Raw genomic sequence first — 26260 nt, 5'->3', positions numbered from 1 at the left:
CTGAGAAGAGTTGTGTGGATTGGAATTGATCTTTGTGGGGTTGTTTTCTCTGTCAGAGATGGAACCCAGGGCGTGGCACAGTGTTCAGTAAGTCCTCACAGTGAGCCACAGCCCCACCCTGATCACCCCTGATTGTCTCTGTAGGGGGCCCTTCCCTGGATGCTGGAATTAGACTTCTCTTCTGTCTCTTCTGTTCCTGTCTATGTTTCCTTTCTTCTTCCTTTTGGGTTTTCATAGTCAAAGCACACCTTACAGTTAGGAAGACCTTAAAAAGTCATTTTATGAAGTAAGAAAATAAAGCCGATGGCTTTTTCTCTGGGTGTGCACAGGAGAGTGGAATCTGATTCGACAGTCAGTCAGATCAAATGTCATCATGCTCATTAAGATGTAAGTTGATCATTAACCTTCCAAGTCAAAGAAGCCAACTGAATGTCTTCCAGATGTCTCCACTGAGAGTTCTCAGCAGCAGAAATAACACAGTACATTAAAGAAATGCCTAAAGAAAAACTTGGACCACTATATGGTCCTAATAGCCCTACCTATCATTATGTAGGATCAGGCTGGCCACAGATTCACAGATCCCACTGTCTCTGCCTCCAGAGCATTTGGATTAAAGGCATATGCCACCACACACAGCCTGAAGATAGGCTTTTCTGTCCACCACAGTTTATAACAGGTTTAAGACCTTAAAATACTCACTCATCACTCAGTCTAACCTGCTTGTCATGAATGTCTAAACACTTTGCATTTTGTACACCTGCTATACCTTTTTTGACCACCATTTTATTTGTGAGACATATTCAGACTCATAGATGTAGACATTTGCATTCACTGATGGTTTTATAGTACATTTTCTGAATATACCATAATTTAATTTGCCCTACTGTTTATGAAGATTAGTCTCAATTGGCAACTTTTTAAAATTCCTTTTTCAGAGGCATAATTCTCAATGAAGAAATGAGATCACTGTGATCCTAAAAATATTAGAAAGGAAATACTTTGCTATTTAAGATGGTGAACTAAATAGTCATTTTCATACACAAAATGTATCATTGGCACGTACCCTGGAAAAAGCATGGTTTAGGCTAACATTTTCTTGACATATGTGCATTCATCTCACTAACTTATGTAAACAGGATGTCTGTAAAGATGTGTGGGTTATATGCAAATACCACATAGTTTAACATAGGAGACTGGAATTCACGGATTGGGATATCCACAAACATCCAATGGAACACGGAGCAGTCTCCTGTGCCTATCAAGGGATGGATATTTGAATCACATATACCATTATGCAATGTGCAAATCCATCAGCTTACTTTTTGCTTCGTGTTTCTGATGAAGTTTTGTCTCTAATTAATGTCTTCAAAGACCTAATTTGCCTTTGAAACTTCTACTTTTTTTATTTAAGAGTTTTTTCATTTTACATACCAACCACAGTTCCCCCTTCCTCCCCATCCACTTCTCATAGCGGGTAAGGCCTCCCTTGGGTAGTCAACACAGGTTGGCAAACCAAGTTGGGGCAGGACCAAGCCCCTCCCCGCTGCATCAAGGCGGATCGAGGCATCCTCCCACTCTGGGGAATGGGCTCTAAAAATCCAGTTCATGTACCCAGGATAAATCCTGGTCTCACTGCTAGGGGACTCACAAACAGATCAAGCTACGCAACTGTCAAGAAGAGAAGTTAGGTAAAGAGGGGGACCCTAAGAGGGACACACACGGATCACCCCAGGAAAGGGAAATGGTTAAGATCTCCTGAGTAAACTGGGAGGGTGTAGACTGGAAGGGATGGGGGGTGAGAACATGAGGGATCAAGATGGCCAAGTTGGGGGAAACTTCCACTTTTAATGACTCCAGTGAACATCCTACTTGCTCCATTGACAGTGTCTCGGCTTGTCTGTGTGTAACTCACTGGCTCTCCTCTTGGAGATCTATCATTTCATTAGTTCTCCTTACATACTTTATCCCTTGACAGTTGGGTGATCAGAACACAGTAGGATGTGCTCCTAGTCTAATATGTGTCATGCTTGCATAGTGATGGGAGTATGTTGCTCTTACCGTCCATTCCACTGGAAGGCTAACCTGGCAGGGAGCTTGGCGAGTTTGTCAGTGGCTGTTGACCTCACATGTTTTACAGAACAGTGTGGGCTTTTCTAGACACATTTTAGCTGAAGCATATGCTGGCCAGGTGAGCCAGCATCTCAGTATACCACTTTCTAGTCCTGTATTCACTGCCCTTGGACATGTGCCAAGGTCATAGCATCTGGATGGCCCTCCTGGACTGACTCTTCCTCCTCTTCCAACTGAAGCCCCTTCTCCTCATATCTACAGCCTATTCATTTCAGAATCTCAGTTATGACCACACATGCTGTGTAAGCGTGAAGAGTTATAAATACTAGTTAATATTGTGTCTCAAAATAGAAGACTTCAGTGAAGAGGAGTTTTATATTTTTCAAAACCAAATCCACAATTATTTGATACATATGTGTCCATGTTTATTTTTCTGAAGTCACGACCTAGTATCTCATTTCATTGAAATGTGATAAGGAAGGCAAGTGGTGTAATGTCTTTGGCACAGAAAAAGAGTAGGGGATTGTGGGAATTTGCAAAGCAGCTGCCTCTTGTCAGGCTTGGGCTTGACCCTAAATCTCCTCCTTCTCTGTTGAACATCATTTCTCTGTGATTAAAAATAAATAAATAAACACACTAGATCAACCTTTCTTGGAGCAATGTGGAAGACAAAAATCGGTTAAGCCCAAAAATAATTATAAGATTTTGGATTAAGAAGATTCGTGGGGTGTTTCTTCTATTTTCCCTCCAGCTTTGACTTGTATTTATATTACACTGTCTTCCAGCAGTTGTTGCATATTGGTTTTAAGTGGCTTCATCCCAATAACTAACAAAGGCATCATGGTGCACAAATGTAACATCAGTGTGGTTTATTTGCATGCTTGGAGGGGTCCATTTGGGTTGACTGTACCACCAAAGCTCCTTGACTCTTTGTAGCTCTAAAAGCCTCAGGAAGCTTTGGGGTCTGCCCACACTTCAGTAGATTTGAGAAGACTCTCAGTTCAGTGCAGAGCATTCTGGTGACCATTAGGCAGATATGAGCACCTCTGATTCTAAATCCCTAAGAAGACTGAAGTGTGCAGTAAGATGTTTAACCATACAGATTCGAGCTAACTCCCTCCATCTTCTTCCCTCCATAGCTTGAAGGGAGCTGATGCTGGCAATGGCATCAGGGTGTTTGTGCCTGACATCGGGATGTTCATTGCAAGCCTGACCATCTGGCTGGTCTGCAGAAACATTGTTAAGAAACCAGACACGGAAGAAGTAGCCCAATTTAATCCTGATTGTGAAAATGAAGAATTGGTAAGTGTGACTGTTGGCATCTTCTTCAAGCCCCAGGACCTCCTGTCTGAGACTGTGGAGTCCATATGCAGAGAGCTGTGAGGCTCCCTTGTGAGTGAGGCCCAAATGAGCATTGTCGCTGTACAGAGCAGCCTGGGTGATATTGCTGGGCAGACACTCACACCCACACCTTGGTGATGAGGACACAGGTGATGTGTCTTTCCTGAGGGCCTCACAGTGGAATTAGGAGCAGCCTGCTTGAGCGTTCCTCACCTCAGCTGACCATCTGGCCTCACTGGGCCTTAGTGTTGTATCAGATGGCCAAGCCTGAAAGCTTGTCCCCAGCACTATAACCCACTTGCTCCAAAGCTCACTATTACAGAATATTTTGAGAAGCAGTACACAGAAACTTTTGAAGACAAGTGGTGCTAATTACCCCACCCTCTGAACTTTCCAGCCCATGGGGCTTCACCCTGAGGTGTGGCTGTGTCACTGTGTACTTTACCCTCCAACTTTTTGTGTTAGCCCAGAATATTTGAGTCAAGCAATTTAATAGTGCTCCAGAAGGGGAACAGATTTTAGCTAGAAAAGTAAGAGGGTGTTTAAAAATATATGTAACGAATGAAGTTTCAGGAGCACCTGTTAGATGAGGAGCAAGTTAGAGGTTGTGTCTCGGGTGGATGCATGCCACAGACCCCACCACACTCTCTCCTGCCCCACACCAGAGCACAGCCATGTTCTCAAGACTGCATGTTGTCCCGGCGGTGGCACCAATTTAAAGAAGTAGTTGACATTTTAAGAGAAAAAGATCAAACTTCCAAAGAAGAGAGCTACTCGGAAGTACTTGATTTGTACACTTGACACACGGCATCTACCAGGTGGTTTAGTCGTAAACTCTGGCAGGAAGTTTCACAACACATGCATGCATCAAAGAAGGAGAATCCTCGAATATGGTGAAGTGTTTATCTACTTCACAGATAAGCAGAAAAATGCCACAAGTACTGTGTCAAAGCAAAACACTATGGAGCAAATATAATTCTATAACATGAAAATTAGAACTTATATTATGCCTAAAATCTTATGAATTAAAGATAGGCAATCGATATTCTGATATTTTAGGGCAAAAAAAATGATACAAAGTATAAAAAGTAATTACAGCAGAGTGGCTATTAAAGAAACCCAAAACTGGATAATAATTTGGAAACATTTTTCTTTCTGTTGATGGTATGATCTTAAGAGGGAATGTTGATAGGGTATGTTTTTATATTGCACTATTATTTCAGAATGTTTACAGTTTTGAAAACATTTTGATTAAATAATCATTGGCCAAAAGTGTCCTAGTTTGTGGCAGTAAGACCATTAACTGAAATTTTGCACATTTAGGATTTTCTTTATTGTTGTCTCTAAAGACAAGACTGTGTTTTGGTGCTCTCCCACTGTACATGGGGCCTAAGGGGTATTTGTTGGCTACTGGTCTTTGAGAGCAGGCATGGAGGCTGACACACACTGGCTGAGTAATACTGGAGACAATTACTGTCTTTATAAAGTGGGATTAGTAGACTTGAGGTACAGCTCAGTAGACAAGAATGTGCTTACCATGTCTGAGACCCTGGGCTCAATCAGTAGCACCAAAAATATTAGTGATACATTATGTATTTGTTACAACTGTCAAATCAGTAGCACATAGCACAATGTATACGTAATTTTGGGGTTGCTTAATAAGTTACTGCTTCCTTTCCCTATTTTGTTTTCTGATTTGACAATTACAGAAGCCTAATATTCAAGGTGCTAAATCAACCAACCCTACTCAGTGGGAAAAAAAAATCTTTCTGTGACACTAATAACTCAACATGGCTGAGTTTAAAAGTCATTAGCACATGCCATTTCTGTAGAACGAGAAACACATGCAGCCATCAATGCAGGGGCAGCCTGTAGTTAGGGGTAGGGTACCTCTGATAAAGAAGAGAGACTAAGACAAACCCTCATATTAATTCTAAGGTTACACTTCCATCCTGGTCTCACCCCATTTTCACACTTACACCTGTGACAACTTTGTCCTGTTTGAAATTGATTTGAATAGATGAATAGATACACAAGACATATGTATACCCTTTTATTCAAAGATAACACAGTGGGTATCACAAACAACCCTTAAGAGAATACTACTTGTATCAATTATTAGGGGGTTCTTTTCTATTTCAGTTGAATTTGTTTGGTACTATTTCAGATATTAATGTTCATTCTCTTTGCACATTCCAGCCAAGTGGGTAGGCCGGGGGAAGGGTGGTGAGTAAATCCTGCAGAATTCACCATCAGGGAAATACTTCTGATTTGACAATCTGGAGTCAGTCTGAGAGGAATTGGAACACATAGCCAAAGTAAGCAGAGAAATTTATTTCACTTCTGAAGGGCCCTGCATACTTCCTGCTACTTCCAAATCTTGGGTTTTGCACTCTAAAATGTTTAGTTCTGAAGATGTGGAAGAACAGTGCTTGCTGGTGTTGTTCTTTCCTTATTTTTCTCAGTGGAGAAATGGTGAGATTAATCTCCTGGTGCCTGGGAGAATTCCTTTTCAAACACAGCCCGTTTCCAAGAAGCAGTTAGGCCTTTCTTGATCCACTGATGAGGCTGATATTTGCTATTTGGAAGCATTCACCCATCCAGGAGTTCTCCTAAGAGATTGCTGGGGAAGTGGGGGTGTGGTGTGTTATCTGGGCCTGGCTTAGAGGTCATACTCCTCACATGCAGGAAAGGCGCCCTGGGGGGGGGGAGGTGTCTGAGATCTTGTTTGTGTGTTCATTTTTATTCAAAAGCAGAACTGCCAATCAGCATTGGGAGAAAGATTCTCACTCTGGAATCTTAAAAAGTAAGAGTTGCATCATGAAAAGCAAATTGTATAGAAAAGCTTACCTGTGCAATGAGACAGGATATGGCATCACTAAAATACACCTACCTGTTTATCTCTGTACTTATAACTATTACTCCATCTTTCATGAGGTTTGAGACCCCGCTTTTAAGTAAATAATATTTTCCAAGTAATGCTCTGACGGAAGCTTTTCCAAATAGAAAGTGCAATCATAATTCGGCCTGTGTAGGCATATTTAATAAATAAAATGTATAGAGTATAAATGAATATTCCAGTCAGGCATGTGTGATGGGGCATGCCTGTAATACCAGCACTTGGGAGGTGGAGGCAGGAGGATCAGGAGGGGTTCAAGGCCAGCCTCAGCTACATGAGACCTTGTCTCAAAAAGGAAGGAGAAAAGGAAGGAAGGAAGGAAAGAAGGAAGGAAGGAAGGAAGGAAGGAAGGAAGGAAGGAAGGAAGGAAGGAAGGAAGGAAGGAAGGAAAATTATATCCCAGTAAAAGCTGCTGAAAATTTAGGGTGTGTCTCTTAGCTCCTGTGATGCGTTTTGTAAATACATCCCTAAACTCAAAACCTGTGCTTTGCTTTCTAGCACCCGTCATTCCTCAGGCTACCGTGGCACTAGAGTTTTGGCAGACAGAATGATCACCAGAGCTGTGCTTTCACTAAAAGGCTGTGAAGTTTGGAGCATGCTTTTTTTTTTTTTTTTCCAGAGCAAGAAACAAAGAATAGGAGAAATCAATCATTCTTCTGGCACCTTCTAATTAGACACTTGGCATTTGCTCATTTCTAACCTGAGATTTAATCCAAAGTCACTGGTATTAAATTTCCTGGACCCTGGGTTTTCTAGCAGACATTTGCCACGTGGAGCTGTTCTGAATGGCAAGAAGTTGGGCAGCTGCCCAGGCACCTGCAAACCTCACACCTGGTGACTTGTAGTGAGAGAAATGTTCTGTCTGTGGCTGTCCCAGACACGCAATGTTGCTGCTCCTGGTGGTACAGCAGGAGACTCTTTTCACAGCTCCTGAAGGACACATTCAGGAATTTGGGAAAGTCTCCATCCTCTGAGCCTCAGAGTATGGCATGATCACACGGAAGCTTGGGCAGACTGGTCCAGAGCATAAGGCAGGGGGAGCCAAGCACCCGAGGCAAGCCTCGGGCCAGAACTGGTTGCGCAGACTTGTGTCTTCCCATACTTAGGGCTTTGACTCATGGTGGGATGGACCTAGATGTAAGCAGTCTCTCTTGAATGATTGCTCTGCTGGGGTTGACGATGAAGCTGCTTGTCCCAAAATCACGTTCACCTGTAATACCCTTTACTGTGTGCCAGCATGTTGTATGAATAATATCCAGCAAGCATTGCATTGGTTTTTGCCTTCTGTTTCGCTCCTCAAGAATTGGTTCTTTCTAATCACGTCCACTAGATGTCTCAGGCAGTGTATCCTCTTTCCTCTCATTACGCTCATGCTCATGATCTTATATTCCAATTTTATAAAGTTTTATCTACCTGGTTCCCCCTGACACACACATAACAAACACACACACACACACACACACACACACGCACGCACGCACGCACATGCACACACGCACGCGTAACTACTGAGTATCTCATAGCAGGTTCTCTGCTGCATCCCATGCCATTCATAACACCGGGCATGGTAACAAGGTGCTTGGTAGAATAAGGAATGGATAGACAGGTGGATGGATGGAGGCACTGAGGATGAGGAGGGTGTGTGTGTGTGTGTGTATGTGTGTGTGTGTGTGTACAGATGGGAACTAAAGGAAATCTGTTGGTTGCAAAGCAAGCCCAGCCCTGCTTGGCCTTATGACACACTCATAACTAAGACCAAACGATGTTTACCTGGTTTGCATTTTAGACCACATGTTGTTCTATGGGTTCCAAGAAGGAATCATGTATCTTCAAAGTGCTGCTTCTGCCGTCATCTCTCAGTGCCCTGGGGTTTGCATTTATGCTTAGCAGATCCCCAGAAGAGGGAATAGGCAAGGTTGTCAGTAATAATATCAGACACTGAAGATACACCGAGTGGTTCTCATGGTGTGTGTGGAAGGATTCCCATCTCTGTATCTAAAGACTGGTTTAGTTTTAGGGTGCTCTAGTAAGTGATATCTTAAAGGAAAATCCCTTTAAAATAAATGGCCAATCAGATTTATTCCATCTCTGTTGTTCATTTCTCTCTCAAATGATGTCATGTCATTCTTAGAGGCCATTGCCCTCTCTAACTTGGTAGTTTAACCTGGAAATCTTTCTCTCCCAGTGTCAGAAATGTTCCAGAGGTACTGAGTCTCAGGAGCAGAACTATCTGTAGACTCCCACAGATCCTCTGCTACCCGACTGATCCCTGTCCTGTGCCTCAGATGCCCTTCTATCTTGAGTAAACTGCCAGAGCTCTTTGGAGAGGGTCGCAAGCAACATCTGCACCCACTTTCCAAATGAGATAGGAGACTTACACTGCTCTTATTAAGTGGGAAAATAATGGTCCCAGAGCAAGGCCAGCAACAGAATAAAAAGCCTTATGTGTCAAGTGCTGCCACTGACATAGACGGATACAGCATACGTGATGGCACTCCAGCCTCTCTGCCCTTGCCTCTCTCCTTGCTGTGACAGGGGAGATTATTTGTCCTCTGCAATGAGTCCAAGCATTTTCCCCTCCCATCTCTGGATTCCTCTGTGGGATGAACCCATTTTGTTAAGATAAATTGTTAACTTTAAAAAGTAAATAATGCATAAACAAGGGTGACACTTGGGGAAATGTTCCCTTTGGCTCTCAGGCCTTTTGGCTTATTCCATGTGACTTTGATAGACATCCATAGAAATGCTTTTGAAAGCATGCTTTTCACCACAGAGATGAAGGGGCTCAGCTGCAGCTGCAGCTCAGGTTTGGGCATTAAGATTTCAGTGGAATCTGAGGAAGTACCAGAGACACATTTCTTCAATGTATTTTGCAGAGAATGGAATCTTAAAAAAAAAAAAAGTTTGTACTGTCAAATATCCTTGCCAGTAGCTCCCAAACAGCCAGGATATGAAGCCAAGATGGCTGTCTAGAATTGCTGTGAGGGGGCCTTTGATCGTCCCTGCCAGGAACTTCCAGATTCTAACGCACTGAGTCTGAGGTGGAACCTGGCAAGCCCTTGGTCTGATGTTCCCCAGATAGTCTTGGGTTTTATGCCCTTAGATGGAGTTATATGGTATTGAGGGTAAAAAATATGGATGTTCGGTCCTATCAAAAGTAGTTCTATATCTTTGTCAAAAATCGATGGGAAAGGACAGCCTGTGAGACATGCCACTTTAGGTGCAGAAACCGTTTCCACAAAGTGCAATGGCATGATCTTAAACCTCCCATACCGCTTCCTGTCTCTGAAAGGTCAAGAAAAGGCATTTGTGTAACCTCACCAAGGCTTGTGAGCAGAGAGTACTGTGATTTAATCAACATCTGTAGCCATTCCCTAATGAAATAATGGGTCTTCTATCATGCAAGTTATGAATGTGTTTCTTCCTGTTACTCAGGAGGTCCCTACCATGTTTTCACTTCTTCAAGTGCATTAAGATTTTTGCTACACGTCCTTCCAGGGACTGGGGGTGGGGGTGGTGAGGGGGTGGTTGGTGGCAGTGGTGAGGGAACTGGTGTCAGGAGGGAAGCTGCTTTTCTGTGATCATTAAGGGTGGCATCTTCTTGTAGCTACACAGGATGGATTCTGCTTATAGAGGGATGGAGTTGAAGGAAGGGCTAGCATGTGAGCCAGACCTGCTGGAATAGGGGTTCCTAGAGATTGTATGCCCACAAGGAAAAGAGATAAAAGAGAACCTGTGGGTTCCTAGGCAAACCATACAGATATGAGTGGAAAGGCAGGCCTAGGTGGGCAGCATCTGAAAGATGAACTGTCTCCAAATTGTTCCCAGGGAATCCTTCAGCTGAGTTCCAATCACCCCAGTTTGACCTTCTGAGTTCCCACTTTTACTTTCAACTTGTGCTAGCTGCCTGCTTAGCATCTTGGAGCTGAACTTGAAAAGGAGAGATAGTGTCCTGAGGAACATTAGCTTTCTTCTAGATATCCCTTCTCTTCATTAACAATAAACATACAAAGCTGCCTCTCTGTAAAACACACAGTACCGTGCTCCTTATTTAGAGAGACAGGTGAGAGGATGAGTCCAGTTAGACCCAATTAAAGAGGAATTATGTATGGAGATGTGGAATGGAGTCTGGCTAAATCTTACCGAGGCTCCACCTTGGGTGGCAAATACAAGTGGGAGGGATACATTATTTTAAGATTAGACTGCGGAGTGAATTCGTTCGTTCGTTGGGGTGATCTGAAAGGCATGGGGCACATTGTGATGTGAGGTCCAAAAGCGAATGATCAGCTGAGCAGATGGATCGCAGTGACTGGAGTACTGGAGGAGAAAAGAGTGAGTGTATCACAGCAGGCTGCAGAGAGGTAATCCGAGGGGTCCCATGCAGTTTGCAGACCTCCATTCTATAAACTAGAATGCAAAGTCATGTGTGAGAATGAGAAGGGAAGGAAAGAGGCCGTGGCCCGGGGACACTGCTTCCTGTCATTCTCTCTGTCCCCTTGCATTAGAGCCTTTGAATGGGTCTTCCCTCTGCCCAGAGTGCGCTTTCCTGGGACTTTCACATGACTAGTGACTCTGGGACATTTACATCTTTGTCTAAATGTAAGAGAGGGTCTCCTTGACTTCAGAATCTACCATAGCCACCCCCTTCAGTCATAGCTGCATCCCACTTGACCTCTCTGAAGAGCCCTTATTATGGGATGTGTAGCTTGCTCATTGGTTTACTAGCTTCTGCGTGTATTACTGGGTCTCTCACTAAAACCCTCAGACACACTTGGATGGATAAAGCATGTTCACGAATAAGTGCAAACTCCTCTTTCTGCCCCGGGAAAGATATAAACACACTCATCTATTGGCTTCTATGAGAGGTCTGATCCAGGAGCCCTGAAATAACCAAATTCACACTTGCTGAAATCCCTTTTAGAAGAGCTGCATAGTGTGTGCTCAGGACCCGTGCACATCTTCCCAACCAAATGTCAGTGCTTAAGGATAATGGCCAGAGAAGAGGCTGTACATTCATCACAACCTCAATTTTTCAGATGTTACTCCTCTGGCTGTTGAATCTGCACATGCAGAACCCATGGGTATGTCATGATGAACTGCAAAGAACCTCATTTACACGTTCAGACTTCATCAGTTGAAGATTAAATCCTGTTGGGGAGAGGAGTACATGTTTGTGTGGGGGGTGTATTTGTGTGTGTGCATATATGTAAGTACATATGTGTGTGTTGCATGTGTGCACATGTGTATGGATATATACATGGCTGTGCATGGGTTTGTACAAGTGCATATTTGTGTGTGCATAGGCATATGCATGATTGTTTGTGAAGTGTGCATGTGTGTATGTGGGTAAATTACATGTATGCTCATGGTTACGTGTATGTACCTGTGCTGTTGGATCAGGTTAGGTGGAGGAGTGCCTTCCAGCCTTTTTACTCACTGGATAACTCAAGTCCCTTATGGTCTATCCCCTCCTTGCTAATAAATGTCTTTGAATCCTCCAAGCCACTCGGAATGTCCTTCCTTACCTTGGCACCAGCCCTTCTGGTGAACTCAGAACTACTAAATTCAGTGAACTCAGCCTACTAAAAAACAGACACCATGAAGGAGTGTCGTGAGTCTCTGAGCTGAGCGTCTTGAGGAGGAACCTGTGGCATGAAGAACAGAGAATCCAGACTTCACTGGTTTTCCCAGAGGTGTAGCCCAGGCTGAGAGTCTCTCTGGTCTCTAGTCAGATGCTCTCATCATCCAGGCCAATTATATGCAGCCTGTCAGCCTAGGGACAAATGTGATGTCCCTCATTTTGACCAGACACTTTTAGTCTTTGGAGGTAGCTTCTATGTGTGATTCCTTTAAAAAATCCCAACCCCTTAAAGAGTGATTCTAATGAGAAAAATAAAATCCTTATGTAGTCTTTAAAAACAGTCAAAGCCCCCTTTACAGTCTCAGTTAAAAATAGTGCCTGGAGATATATATTTTTTCCTACTTCCTGCTTCCCCTTCCATCCCTAATGAGACAGTACCAAGACACTGAATTCTGCAAGATCCAATCAGCATAGCATCCTCTTAAAGGACCTGACAGGAAGCCACAGCAGTGTTGGCCAAGCAACCCAAGACCACTGTCCTGGTCAGGAAATCCTGTGATGACCAGCAAACATAAACTTAAGAAGGAAGAGAGACGCCAGTGCTCTGAGAATCACCCATCCCCACCTCTGCCCTAGTTTGCTTCAATGGTTCTATAAAACCAGCCAGCAAAAGAACACACTAGAGTTGAGGAAAACAACAACAAAAAACAATTCAGACAGACCACAGCAAGGATTGTTAATGGCTGTGGCAGTTTCCTTCTATCTGTAAGAGAATGAGTACATGTTAGAAGCATGGTATGCCCCTGGTTCCCTAAGGTTGGAGATATGACGTGTGCACTCCTTCAAGGAAGATTAGAGTAGCTTGGACTCATTACCAAGAGCCCCCAGGGGCTGGCATTTTGCTGATTTGTGAAGCTGACCCCAGTGACTGACCCACAGATTAGGAACCACGTGTCCACAGAAGTATGAACTGTTGCATTCTGTTTTCTCACTTCTTTAGGCTGGAGGAGAGAAGATGGATTCGGAGGAGGCATTGATCTATGAGGAGGACTTAGATGGAGAGGAAGGCATGGAAGGCGAGCTGGAAGAAAGCACAAAATTAAAAATGTTCCGCAGGCTCGCCTCCGTGGCCTCCAAGCTGAAGGAGTTCATTGGCAACATGATAACCACAGCAGGCAAGGTCGTGGTGACCATCCTGCTGGGCTCCTCAGGTGAGTGTGCCCCATGGTGGCTTCCCCTAGAGAGTCACAGGCCAGGATGGGCACATCAAAAGACAGGATCAGAGGGAAAGAAGATGACAATGGACCCAGGACCTCGGCATACCATGTAGAGCCAGCCACTTGGGAGACCACCTTGCACCATTTCTAGCCTCCAGGCTTTCAAAAAGACTGCTAATCTCTGTCCAATCATCTTTTCCGCATCCAACTGATCTCATTTTAATATGTTTAGATTAAAATAAGAGTTAGTTCTCTTCCCAGAAACTTTGAACTCTGATCTGTTGGCAGTTCATTATTTGAGTGTGTAGAGAGCCAACCCTATCTTTACATCATGGAGTATTTGAAATCTTAATTTAACTCCCCAGGATATACAGTTTTTCTTCCCAAGTTAGATTACAATCTCCCTCCACAGACAGTAACTTCCTTTAAATGTTGGCCACATTCTGCTTATTCCATAATAATGTCATCAAATGCTATCTCAACCTTTCCCCTCCTGCCTTCCCACTGCTTACCACACTGGGAACTTCTTAAAGTAGACTCACTGAGACTAAAGTCACAAAGGTGAAATAACTTCCTTTTCTCAGGAAAAACAACAAGAGGGAAGTAGAACTTTCTGCAAATAAAACCCAAAATTTAAAAAGAAGTCTGTTCAAATTCCCTGATAAATTTGCTTTAAGCCATATATAAATGAGTTGCCTCATCAGGTAGAGCAAAATTGTAATGAGACTATAGCATCAATATATAGCAAAAATATATTTTTTTTTCTATAAATCTTAGCTGAAACAAAGTCCAATACCATGGTCACACAACAGCCCTGGTTAAACTCAGTAGATCTGGGTCGTAAAGCAAAATCAATGGGCTGGAAAGGTGACTTAGTGGTTAAAAGCCCTTACTGCTCTTCCAGAGGACCCAAGTTGGGTTCCTAGCACCCTCGTCAGGTAGAGGTAGCTCATAACCACCTCTGACACCAGTTGCCCTTATTCAATGACTTCTTCTGACTTCTGTAGACACCTGCAGGCATGTGAGTGAGGACATATATGTGATATGCATACACACACACACACACACACACACACACACACACACACAAACACACACAGAAAAACTAAAATAGACACCTATAGGTATATGAATGAGGACACACACACACACAAAACTAAAATAGACATATAGAGGCATGGGAGGACATATACACATGCACACATTCATGCTGGCCCACACACTAAAATCAATCTCTAAAAAGTAATATACATGAATGTAAGAAAGAAATTTGTAGGGAGGAGGAGAGCAAGCAGTAGGGAGGGGGAGAGGGCTGGGGTGAGAATGGTCAGTATACGTTATACACAAGGATGAAATTGTCAAAGAAAATTTTACTTAATAAAATATTTTGGTTAAAAAAACAGGTATAGAGAAAGGTTGGAATGAGTGTACATATATTCCTGTAACTTGGAGGGCAAGTTAGAAATGAAAAACCTTGAGGTACATGTTCAATTCTACTGGTGAGAGAAGGAAGTGTTTCCTCAGCTCAAACACCGGGGGGAGGGTTTCTTCATGACCGGTCCTAAATAAGCTCATACCCTTACTCCCTCCAGGTGTGGCTTCTTCCTACAAAGGGTAGAGCATTTAGGATTCTGATGATATTGACAGATTCTGATGAATAGCATTGAAATCTCGGTCACAATCTAAAGTACATGAAGGAAATTTACATCATTTCCAGCCAGTCTACTCACCAATTGGCAAGCAAACATCCAAAGGTCCTGTCCCCTTGTCATGGTTGCATTTTCTTCTCCTTAGGCATGATGCTGCCGTCCTTGACCTCAGCTGTGTATTTCTTTGTGTTTCTGGGTCTGTGCACCTGGTGGTCCTGGTGCCGAACTTTTGACCCATTGCTGTTTGGCTGCCTCTGTGTCCTGCTGGCAATCTTCACTGCTGGGCACCTGATTGGACTTTATCTCTACCAGTTTCAGTTCTTCCAAGAGGCAGTTCCACCCAACGACTACTATGCAAGGTAGGAGAAACCATCCGTATGTCTGAAGAAGCCCACATCCCTTCATCAACCCTTGTTCATCTGCCAGTCGGTGCATTAAGCAAGGATTTGGCACAGCAGGGAAGCAGTCTAGCCCGGTAGTTTTATTGAGAACACAGTCTAGAAAGAAAGGGAGGGTCTTCTGGGAGGAAGGTGCTGCTGGCATTGGGGACAGGAGGGACTGGTGTCTGGAGCAAACAGGGGAGACACAGGATCTGAGCCGAGGACACAAAAACACGTTATAGCAGCTAGCTAGACAGAGCTCTCATAGGCCACACATAAAATGGCGATCTGAGCATCAGAAACAATAACAAATTGACCGTAGAAACATGCAAAACTAAAAATACTGGGATCCAGGATTTTAGAGAACGTGAAATATGTAACTATTTGCCTGAGTTGAACATGGTTATTATGCCAAATCATTTCTGTGCAAATGGGAATGGAAGAACTTAGAACTTACTTTAACTTTTGGGGGAAATTCTAGGCCATTGGCAGTTCAAAGGGGGAGCTCCCCACCTTCATCAATGGACCAACGTTGATATGCCCGACCCCAGGAGACCTGGGTGTGTTGGAGACACACTGTGTCCTGGTGTCCAGCCATTAGACCTGACCTCCAAACTACAAGCTATGGAAAACTCAGAAATAATTCAAATTGCCCCAGATGAAAACAGCCAGAATAACCCAGAATGTGGTCTCCTATATTCTCTCTTCAAAAGTCAGTATAATTTTTGTTAAAAATGATCATATTTAGAGTGTGGAAAGAACAAGGCTGGTTTGAAGGAGAACTGGACACCCAGACACATGCACAGGACATCTCTATGCTCAGACAACAGCAAGTCCCTCAAAGATCCTAGGGCTAAGGGCGGGACTCTGGGGTTACTGATATTAAGGAAATGTGGCTCATTTCTTAGGTTTGCTGCTAATTTCTTTATTTGTGAATATGAGGCTGTCATTAATTCTAGGAACTACATTTAAGGATGAAGTGTTGTGATGAAATCTGGGCATCATAAATTTTCTGTTATGATGGTTTGACAACAAACATGACAGATTATGAAAAAAAGACGCAGGGAGTAAGCATTATTTGCATGCTGAGTATGGGGTTATCTATCACCTTGTTCATATGTTCTTTGTCTACCAAAACTTTGCAATTCAAAGTGGTAGAAAAAGAGGGCACACAAAAGGTGTTCGAGAGCGTGAGTGGGAAGAGCCAAAATTCCTGCCTCTGCCACACTCCGGTGAAGTGGCCCAGTGTTGTTCTTTCATTAAGAAATGAGGAGCCTGTCTTAGAAAAGACCATGGATGCTATGACCACCTCAGCAACAGAGGTCTGCAACCCAGTGTGGTTGCTACATGATGGTAATTATGAAGAAGAATATATGGTCTCATTGATTCATATATAAAGAAAATGTTAGTTTGAGTTTGTGTACCTACAGTACTAACACATATTAACCCTAATACCATTTAAATTTAGTTAAAACAAAGTTGATAAAGCACACACACACACACACACACACACACATATACACACACACATGCATGTGCGCACGCACATGTACACCTACACAATCATGCACACATACACACACACATGCACCCACAGGCACACACACGCGCATGCATGCATGCATGCATGCATGCATGCACTCCAGTAATGGCAAACCCAATTGGCTCAACTGATGGTATTCACTTGTAAACTTAAGAACTGTAATTCAGTTTAATAGGAGAAGCATGCAGTATAGACACATTAAAACTTAGGAGTTTCTTTAATGGTGCATATTACATAATATTTGTTTTGGGTGGGAGTGAATAAATGCTAAACTTTAGTGCAGACATTAGCAGTGAGCTAAATGAATCCTTCAGTTTCTTTTAGGCATTTAATTTTTTGGTTTATTAAACATATATAAGACTACTCTGTACTGTTGAAAGGACTGGCTTTTTCTGCAATGACTTAACTGGAAATGTAAACATCCTCTGTGGGGCGGCAGCTTCCCTTCCTCCTAGTTTAGGTTCTTTTCCGCCATCTGCAGGCTGATGGTGGAAAATAGAGATTACTTAGAACCATCATGAAAACATGTCTAGGTCCCAGCAGCTTTTCTATCTGCAAAGGGTCAGTTCATGTTCTATGTGTCATGAATTCTGTCACAGTTGTATGGAAAAGTTGTCCTCTGGGGAAACAGCCAAGATTAGATGGAAGGGACCAACAGGGCCACATCCTAGCAAAACTTTGTGTCAGGATGCTGAAATTTCAATTTTGTATTATTTTAATGTTTCTTAAGATACTACTTTTGAGTTTCTCCAACAATTTACAATGTATAAACCATATTAAACCAGACATGAAGCAGAACAGGTGGGAGACTAGGCGTGGCCCATGGGCCATGGGCTGCTATCCTATGGCAAATATAACAGGAGTGCCATAGGGTACTGTAGTTATTTGTTCAAACTGTCACAGAATTCAAATTATGCTTTATTTCAGATACTTTGTAGATAGGTCTGTCATTCTCAGCTCTTGTAGCAAGCAGCAGTGAGTTATGCTGCTCATTAGCATATGAAAAGACAAGGCATGGCTACAGTTAACTCCCTTGAAGGAATGTTTGCTCCCAACTTGATGATCATGTTACATTGTATCCTTTGGATACTGAAATTTAATGAAATTTAGGACATTAATTTTCCCTAAAAATCATTCCAGTGCATTGCTGTTAACCCTAAAATTATAAGATCTAAGTAGAAGAAATCAAACTAGATACTAACAATGATAGATAGATAGATAGATAGATAGATAGATAGATAGATAGATAGATAGTCATCCTGCATGGGCATTGTTACTGGTTTTTGTAACTATTGAGACTTGTAATCAGAAAGCAGTTTTTTATCTTCTTTTAAGTTTTCAAGTGGACAGTCTGGTAGTAATCATCTTTATTCCCAGAAAAAAATTAATGGAAGTTTTTGTCATGGTATGATACACAACTTTATTGGTGATTATTTGAAAAAAATGAAATAAGTAAGTATTTTTTTGAAATGGAATTTTAACTCTCCAAAATAAATTCTGCTGGTTCTTTTGCCCTATATCTTTCAGTGGTCTTCATGTGCATATAAATACAGTTTTAAAAAACAAACTTTAAATCCTGTCCATATGTTTTATAATATACCATACTTATTGCTTGTTATTTTCCTGGTTAGGTAACACTCTCCTAAAATGGATTTTTTTGTAGACTGCAACATGCTTGGCTGCATGGCTTTTACGTCTTGAGTCCATCCCTGAGTTCTTCCTCATTTTTGCTGTCATGAATGATGCTGTGGTGAGCATCACTTAGCTTTCACTCTAAGCCAGACTCACAGGGAGCAACTGCAGCCCTGGTCCTCTTAATTGTGAAAGAGCCTCTGCAGAACTATGAAGTGCTTAATCCTGCTGGAAAGTCCAGAACTTTCCACAGTCTGGGGCCAGAACTATGTTAATCTACAGAACTATGGTGCTCTCATCATGCATGCGCTGTCTGGAAATCCATGCCTGTGTGTAACATAGCTTGGAAATCCTGTTCCTCTTTAGCTCTGTCATTTAACTCTGTGATCCCAAGGGATTGCTGCATCCTTCCTTCTAGCCTCATCAAGTTTATGGTGGAAATTTCCATTTCTTTTACCCAGTAGAAAGTACAGAAGAGATTGTTGGAATGTATGGAGAGACCAGGGTTGGTGGGGAAGTTTGATACGGTATTCAGTTAGGAGTGAGGTGGAGGTCACTTTCATGTGTGCATACAGTGGTGGCATGACCAAGTTTTCCAAAGCAAAGTTCAGGACTCATTATTTGGCAGTAATGAATATATTTATAATGAGCAAAATAATGCTTCAAAAATGTATCATCTTAATGGAGTACAAAATGATATAGAGCATTTGGAATGATGTGTCACTAGTAGAGTCCCGTTATACCTATTAACCTGGCTACAGAAATTTCTTATGAAAATACAACAGCTTGTGAGGAATGGCACTCTATCAGCAAAGACTTTCTGCTTTGGGGGATGAAGCAAAAGCAGAAGAACCCAAGTGGTGGGGCTGATGCTGAGTCTAGCTCCATATGTGCAGGGAATGTGCAGAGATGCCCCAGCATCTCCCGGTGAGAAGATGACCAAGCTTAGCAATCTGGGAGTGCAGGACTGCTTCTATCCAATGGGGACCCTGCATTCAGAGTGTGGAAGCACAGAGTAGGAGACAAGGAAGCAGGTGGAAGAACCTGTGTGTGCTGCTGTGCTGTGACAATCAGGGAGCTTTATCAGTGCATTGTGCATCGCCTTGCACAGAGCTTTATTTCTCTGTACTTGGTGATGATGTGTATTGAAAGCCCAGTTTGATAATTTGCTAACATGGCTTTGAACTACATTTCCCTGGAAGATCATCCCTAAAGGAAGCTGGGCTAAAAACAGCCTGGGTGTGATATTGGACTGGCCTCTTGCTCATTTATCTGAGTTATCTAGAGCAGCAGGTCAAGATAGGTGAGGATGTTGGGCAGGGAAGTGGGCAGAACTAACTGCTTCTGTTCTCCCCAGAACCCATACCTTCTCTTCTTGATCCTCTTCATGAGCATCCCATTCATGGAAAGCACCAGGTGCACTCTCGGGTCTCCCCCCCTCCCATTTCTCTATTACTTATTCCAACCCCCTAAACGTTCTCTAGCTTGTTTACAGACTCACTAGAAAAGTTGGGCTTTTTTGCTCAAATACCTGTTTTCATTTTGTTACTTTTGTTTACCCTAAACTACAATTGAAAATGAGACAGTAGAAGCAACAGGAGAGATCCCTGGGTCATCCTCATGAAAGCACACCATCAAATGAACCCAGAATGATGACTTGTGTTGTTGCTCTTTACCTGCTAGCTCGATAAATCACGATTAGAAAATGAATCGTGTTTGATGAAGGGAAAGCCCTCGTTTATTTCAGCATGAAAGCCATGTAAACAAAAGAAACAACAAATTCTGGAACGCCAGCATTGCCACCTTACCCTGTGACAAAGAAGGAGAAATCGAAAGGACAGGCATCTCCAAGTTTACTGTCATTTGTGGTCTGTATCGTGCTGTGGGGTAGCTGTGACACAGCTTTGTGGGAAAGGAGAAATAAAGATCCCATGGTTCCCATCTTCCTTTCCTGGTGGAAAGGAAGGAGCACACACTCGGAAAATTAAGGAATGTTTACGTGTCTCTCTGTAAGGATCCTGGACTTCTGCTTTGCTTAGAAGGTCCAGGTTTTCTCAGCTGCAGCTGGCATCCCTGGGTATGCCTGGCTTGCGTTCCATGGGTCTGAGGGCCAGTAAACTGAATCAGCAAATAAAGGCTCGGTTGTACCTCAGTTTTCGATTCGGCAAAACTTTATGTGAAAAGAGCACAGTGAGTTTGGGGGGAAAAGTCAATGTAGAGTATTTCATTTTAATGCTAGGGAATGTCGACTTGAACCCAAGGCTGTTAGCACTTCTTTGTCTCTTTGTGACAACAGTCACCATGTCCTGGAGCTAATCTGTCTATAGCCTTGTTTCACTGGCAGTTTGGGTCGGGGACACAACTATAAGCAAACACTAATATCATTGCAGAGAGACTCTTAATGGTTAAGTGACTTAGTCTATAGGTCCCAGGCAATGTTTGTGTGTTTTCATCACAAAGCTAAACAGTGGGAGCCAAAGGAAAATGAATTACATTCTCCACAGATGAACAGAAGTTTACAAGTTTCTAAGTCTCTGGGACCTAAGCACTTGGACCCCCAATTCTATCTGGAAAGCTTGTGTTCAGCTGGTATGCTGTAGACTCCAATCCTCAGGCAGTGTGGTATCCTACCAGCCACGACACTTGCAGCTACAGCTTCTACCTGGTTACAGGAACTTTGGACTGCTTACTCAGTCCAGTGATCTCAGTCTTCCCCACCTCATCTTCCAGATCTTAGGCTTGGGTTAAATGCTGTGGACATTTTTTTCTCCATTTGCCTATGGAAGGCATCTCTTAGTTAGGATTTTAGGGAGAAGATGTTTTATGTTCTGCAGAGACAATTAGAAGTTTTTTAGTTAGTCAGACTATGTAACTCAATCAACAGAGTCAATGACTATGACATCAACTAACCTGAAGGCACTCAACCACAAGTTATGACCTTCTGTCCATCATCTGCCACCAAGGATTCTATGGGCCCCACAGTCTCAAAAATACGACAGCTAAGAGCATGATGCTAATAACACTTCACAGCTTAGGGATCTAGAGTCCTGGTCTTGCTAGCTATTTCTTGAGCATATTATCTGTACTCTGAACTTTTCCCCCTCTTTTATAAAATAGGCATGGAAATGCAGCCTAGAGAGAATGGGATTATTGCATTAATAGGATAACACATTTCAAGTGCATGATGATATGCAGATACTAAGTTTACCAAAACAGAAACCCTCTAATGTTTACAGTTAAAAGTCAGACTCACAGTGTGAACCCTACATCCCATTGCAGTTTTGAGGTCCTAAGCACATAAAGCTGGACTGCTTCATCCCTAGAAAGGCTCCCCCCTCCATACTTCTCACTGGCTCCTTTTCTTCCCTCAAAGCCTATCTTGGACATTTCCTTCTATAACCTTTTATCCTCCTTTTGTGAATAAAAAATATTGTCCTCTGCAGAGTTCCCCTCTGAGAAATTTTTTTTCTTGGCTTTTGCTGCATTGGACCTTTATAACTCAGTGTGCCCTGGGTCCTGATTCTCTGGGGCTGTGAAAAGACCCCTGGGTTCTGGAAGGTTACACACTGGGCTCCCAGCTCTTCGTTCAGCCTTTTTTCCTCTCAGTGTCTGTCCCCCTCCCAACCCTTGTATTTTAGCCCTGTAAACATCAGCAGACACAAACCTAGATTTCTGGAACTCCAGACCCCAGAGGCAGCCATGATGGGATAAGATGATACATGGGGAAATGATTTCCTAAGAAAGGTCACTGTCAATTTTAAAATACCTGCTGACCCCTGACCCTTTATGGTCCATGTCTGAGAGTTTCTGTATACCGAGGACAGCTAAGAAACCAAGCAACATTGTGGTAGAAGCAAGGGCATCCTCTAAGTGTGGTATTGGTAAATAACATTGTTTTTCCATTTAAAATGATTTAGGATAGACATGGTAGTGCATTCATAGAAGCCCAGCACTTGGGATAGTGAGGACTGAGGATTGAGAACTCAAGACACATTCTATGCAAAAATTTAACAGTATTCATAATAGACATTGCTCTATCATTTCCTATTATTTGCTTGTCTTTTTCTGGTATGGATATCCAAATAGTAGTAACCTCATAAAGTGAATTGAGAATGCTAACCTTATGAAATGACTTGAGAATTATTTTCTCTTCTTTAATAATTAGCATTGTTATCTATTAAAATTTTTTATCTGATTCACTAGTGGAAAACATTTGGATTTCAAGTTTTCTTTATTGCATATTTTTTAATGCTCCCTTCCCAATTCAATTTCTGTTATGACTGTAAGACTTTTGAGTTTCAGTCATTTGTGTCTTTCAAGGAATTTGCTTTTGTGTATATTTTTGAATGCATTGGTGTGAAGTTTCTGGTGACGCTTAGTGTGGGATCCTGACTTGAGGCCAGGAGATCTGACTGACCATTTGCAACCTTCTCAGTCATTGAGCTTCAAAGCTGTATGTGTTCTAGCAATAATGCTGATGCTTTGCTGGGTTGTTGTGAGACACTCAGACAACACCTAATGGAGAAGCACACCGCACGCTTTCCGGTTTGCACATTACTGATTATCCACACTCAAGGACTTGAAAATGAAGTACTTAAGCTCATACTGACACTACAGCCAGTTAAGAGAAATTTTATCTGTAACAGAAATGCCTACAAATCCTGCCTCTTGTCTGGTGTCTCCTAGAAGACATAAGGCAAGTTATCACAAGAAACAGCACAAGAGCATGGGCAGTCACAGACAGGGTCCCTAGCATCCTGCTCCTCACTCACTTCTCACGTTTTCCACATGGTGATATGCATCCCGGCAAGAGAAGGAAGCCCTAGCTTTACAATACCCTCACCACATGTAAACACTCTTCTGCGTCCTAGATGTGACATGAGAAAAATAATGCCTGTAATAGTTACAGAGAAAACATTTCCAAATGGCCTCAATTTGTTCACAGTAATCACCGTCCTGAATATGGGACATTTCTGCCAGGTACAAAATTGTCCCTTGGACAGAATGCTATTGTAAAGCAGTGTTCCGCAAATACAGCATAAAGCTCAATTACAGCAAATTGGAGAATAGTGAAGACATGTATGTGCCTTTAAAAACTTCAAAGGAATGATGTAGATCCCAGAGCACTCTGTGTAAAGTTTTTCCAAGCTTGCAAAAACAGTGTAGTGTGAAATCTGTCAGATTAACATTTTCTCACACACATGGAAACATGTTTAAAGTTTCAGTAAGAAACTAATGAAAAAGGAAGGTTCGGTCTTGGCTGTGTTTTCTGTATGATGCAATGTAGGGCAATGGGGGGGGGGGCAGGGCCTGGAGGCCAAAGTACCAAAAACTCAAATGGGAAAGGCAGAACTGCACTCAGATCACTGGGGTGCCATGGAACTTGAGAGAATTCTTCTAGTAAGATTCCTTAAAAGTGTTTCCCATCTGGTTCCAACTGAGCCATTTGCCTACCATGGAGGAAATTTCATGAGATGGTTGGAAGCAGAAATGTGGCTTTCTGTGAATGTCTGAATAGTCACTGGTTTTCTGAAACTGGATCCTTGATTTCGGTCATAATTACAAATTCATTCTGTGGCACTCACCAGCAACTAGACTTTTGGCCTTTTGTTTGTACCCCAAGAATTTTGGATTGAAGAGACTTTGACAGCCCCCACCACTAGTTCTGAAAGATTCTAAAAGGAAGGCCTCATGCCTGGTGGTGACACTCCCTTGCCACTAATTCTGGCATTTCAAAGGTGATAGAGGTCTCTGCAAACTAGATCAAAGTTTGGTGCAGCTGAGAGAATTCCTAGACTCCCGCTTTGCACTAGGGATTTCCCTGAGTCCTGAGCCCATCCCTGCTCTAGACTTGGCTAACTGTCATGGAAGGTTGTGAGGTCAAACCTTGCCACAGTACCATTTCTCAGTTTCCCTATCTGTACATGAGATGGAGTGCCCTCTCTGGGTTCCTTTCTGCTCCGCATTGGAAGCTGCAGGCCATTTCTGTGTTTAATGTAAGAAGTGGACATACATATTCTGGGGTTGAGAGTACTTAGACAGTGGCAGAAGACTGTAGGCTTGGCTGAAATCTGTCTGTAGCTGTGAGCACCCTCAGTAGCCACTTTGTCCTTCCCTTGATTGTAGTGACAAGATGAAAGTGACACACTTTGGTGAATAGCCTGATATTAACAGTAAGACATAGTTACAGTGCTCATAATTCTACACGTTATCCCAAACTTCCCACTGTGTGCCACATCTCAGCATCTCTGCAAAGACATTATAAAGAGACATATATGAGAGCATATATAAGGAGAGACATATAATCCCTCTGTGGGGTTATAGTTCAAATTCATCTTAAACAGGATCCATATAGGCTCTTGTTTATCAGTGCCAGCATAAGCCAAGCTTATGTCATACCTCACAGCAATAATACTTATAATGGCAGTAGCCAGAATGTTTGGAGCACATATTATATGTCAGGTCCTGTGGTATTACTCTCTGTACATGACATCATATAATCTAGAAATTACCAACAAAGTATGGAGATTGACAACAGATGAACCATAGTTTTCAAATGAGCTACTTTCTAATTCCTGGTATTTTCCTCAATGTATGTGATCTTGAGTAACTTCTGTCTTGGCAAGAAAAGTATGGAAGGTTGTCAGGTAGAATTTGGAGACTCAACGTAGAGATAAGTGACAGCTTGTGTTCTTTTTAGCTCATATATGTGATTTGAAGTAGGTCCATAAGCCTTAAAGTCAGCCATCCAGCAAGCATGGCAGGATGTTGTTAGCCTACTGGGCAATGGCTTTACTATTCCCTGTCAGATTCAGCATTATAAAAGGAGCACAGCCAGGATGCTGAGGAGAGTGAGTCCAGGGACCGTGGACTGGCTGAGAGGGACTCCTCTGCATTGTGGAGATTTGTGAACATAATACCTAAGTGTGAAACCCATCACAGACCACTCATTCATTAAATCTGAAGTTCACTTTTCGATTCTGACTGGGAGAAATGGAAAATGACCCTGACAGATTAAGCCTGTTTGTATGAGTTTCTAATATTGCACTACCAGAGTAAACAAATGATTCTTTGGAAACTAATAGAAAGACTGCTGCTGGATCTCTGAAGTGGAGCATTTTTTGAAGATACTTGTCATAATTGAGCTTCGGTGAAAATTACTAGAATGTAAGTGATCCGTGGAATAACTGGGTTAGGAGTTTCACTGTGCAGCTAAGTTTAGCCACAGGCATGTTGCCAGCATAACATTATGTTCATTTTTTTAATGAAACAAAGACATAAAGAATGCTAGAAATATGGAGAACAGATATCTGGAAGGCTTCTCTGGCTTGATAGCTACATCTATTTTGTATTTGATGACAAACACCTTAGTGGCTTCTTGCTCAATATTCTAAATCTGGAATATCTGTTTCTCATCTTGTCTTCCACCTCCTCAACAAAACACAGGAGACTCATTTGTGTAGCCTCAGAGCAAGGAAAGCTTTAGTCCGTCTGAGATGCCATGTAACAGAAATAATAAAGTAGATGACTTATACACAAGCTAGTCTTGCAGGTCCTAAGACTGAGGAGTCAAAGTTGAAGGGACTGTAGGCTTGGAATAGGGTGAGCTGTAGTATCTGAGATCATAGGTGGTTGACTTCTTATGGTATACTCCCGTGGCAGAGGGGCCAGAGGGCCTCAAGGGCCTCTTTTACAAGGCCACTAAGGACACTTGTAAGAGTAGGTGAGCTGAAGGCAAACACATAATCTGTGGCTATAGAATTGTGAGCAATGAGTCTATACCTAATGTTTATAAATTGTTGTTGTTAGAGCATTGGAAATAGACTAGAAGAGACACGGTACTGTACCACATTGTCATCAACACAGAATGAGAGACTCGGCTTCTCCAAACCCCCTGGAACTTGTCCTCACCCTCTTCGGTGTGACCCACTCTGCTGTGTGTAGTGCC

At 42.5% G+C, this 26260-nt stretch overlaps 1 protein-coding gene across 3 annotated transcripts in view; it reads left to right on the top strand.

Moving 5' to 3' along the window:
* The window catches only part of Piezo2 (piezo type mechanosensitive ion channel component 2), a 376725-nt gene that overhangs the window by 227027 nt on the left and 123438 nt on the right, over positions 1-26260 (top strand). For all 3 annotated transcript variants that reach the window (XM_036205320.1, XM_036205319.1, XM_036205318.1), the window contains exons 5-7: positions 3210-3372; positions 12892-13102; positions 14903-15116. In XM_036205320.1, the coding sequence (XP_036061213.1) occupies positions 3210-3372; positions 12892-13102; positions 14903-15116 (588 nt within the window). The remainder of the gene's footprint in view (positions 1-3209; positions 3373-12891; positions 13103-14902; positions 15117-26260) is intronic.

This window comes from Onychomys torridus, chromosome 13 (genome assembly GCF_903995425.1).
Source record: "Onychomys torridus chromosome 13, mOncTor1.1, whole genome shotgun sequence".
Classification (NCBI taxonomy): Eukaryota; Metazoa; Chordata; class Mammalia; order Rodentia; family Cricetidae; genus Onychomys; species Onychomys torridus.
Note: the sequence above shows the minus strand (reverse complement) of the source record. Positions and strands in the feature narration are given on the sequence as shown.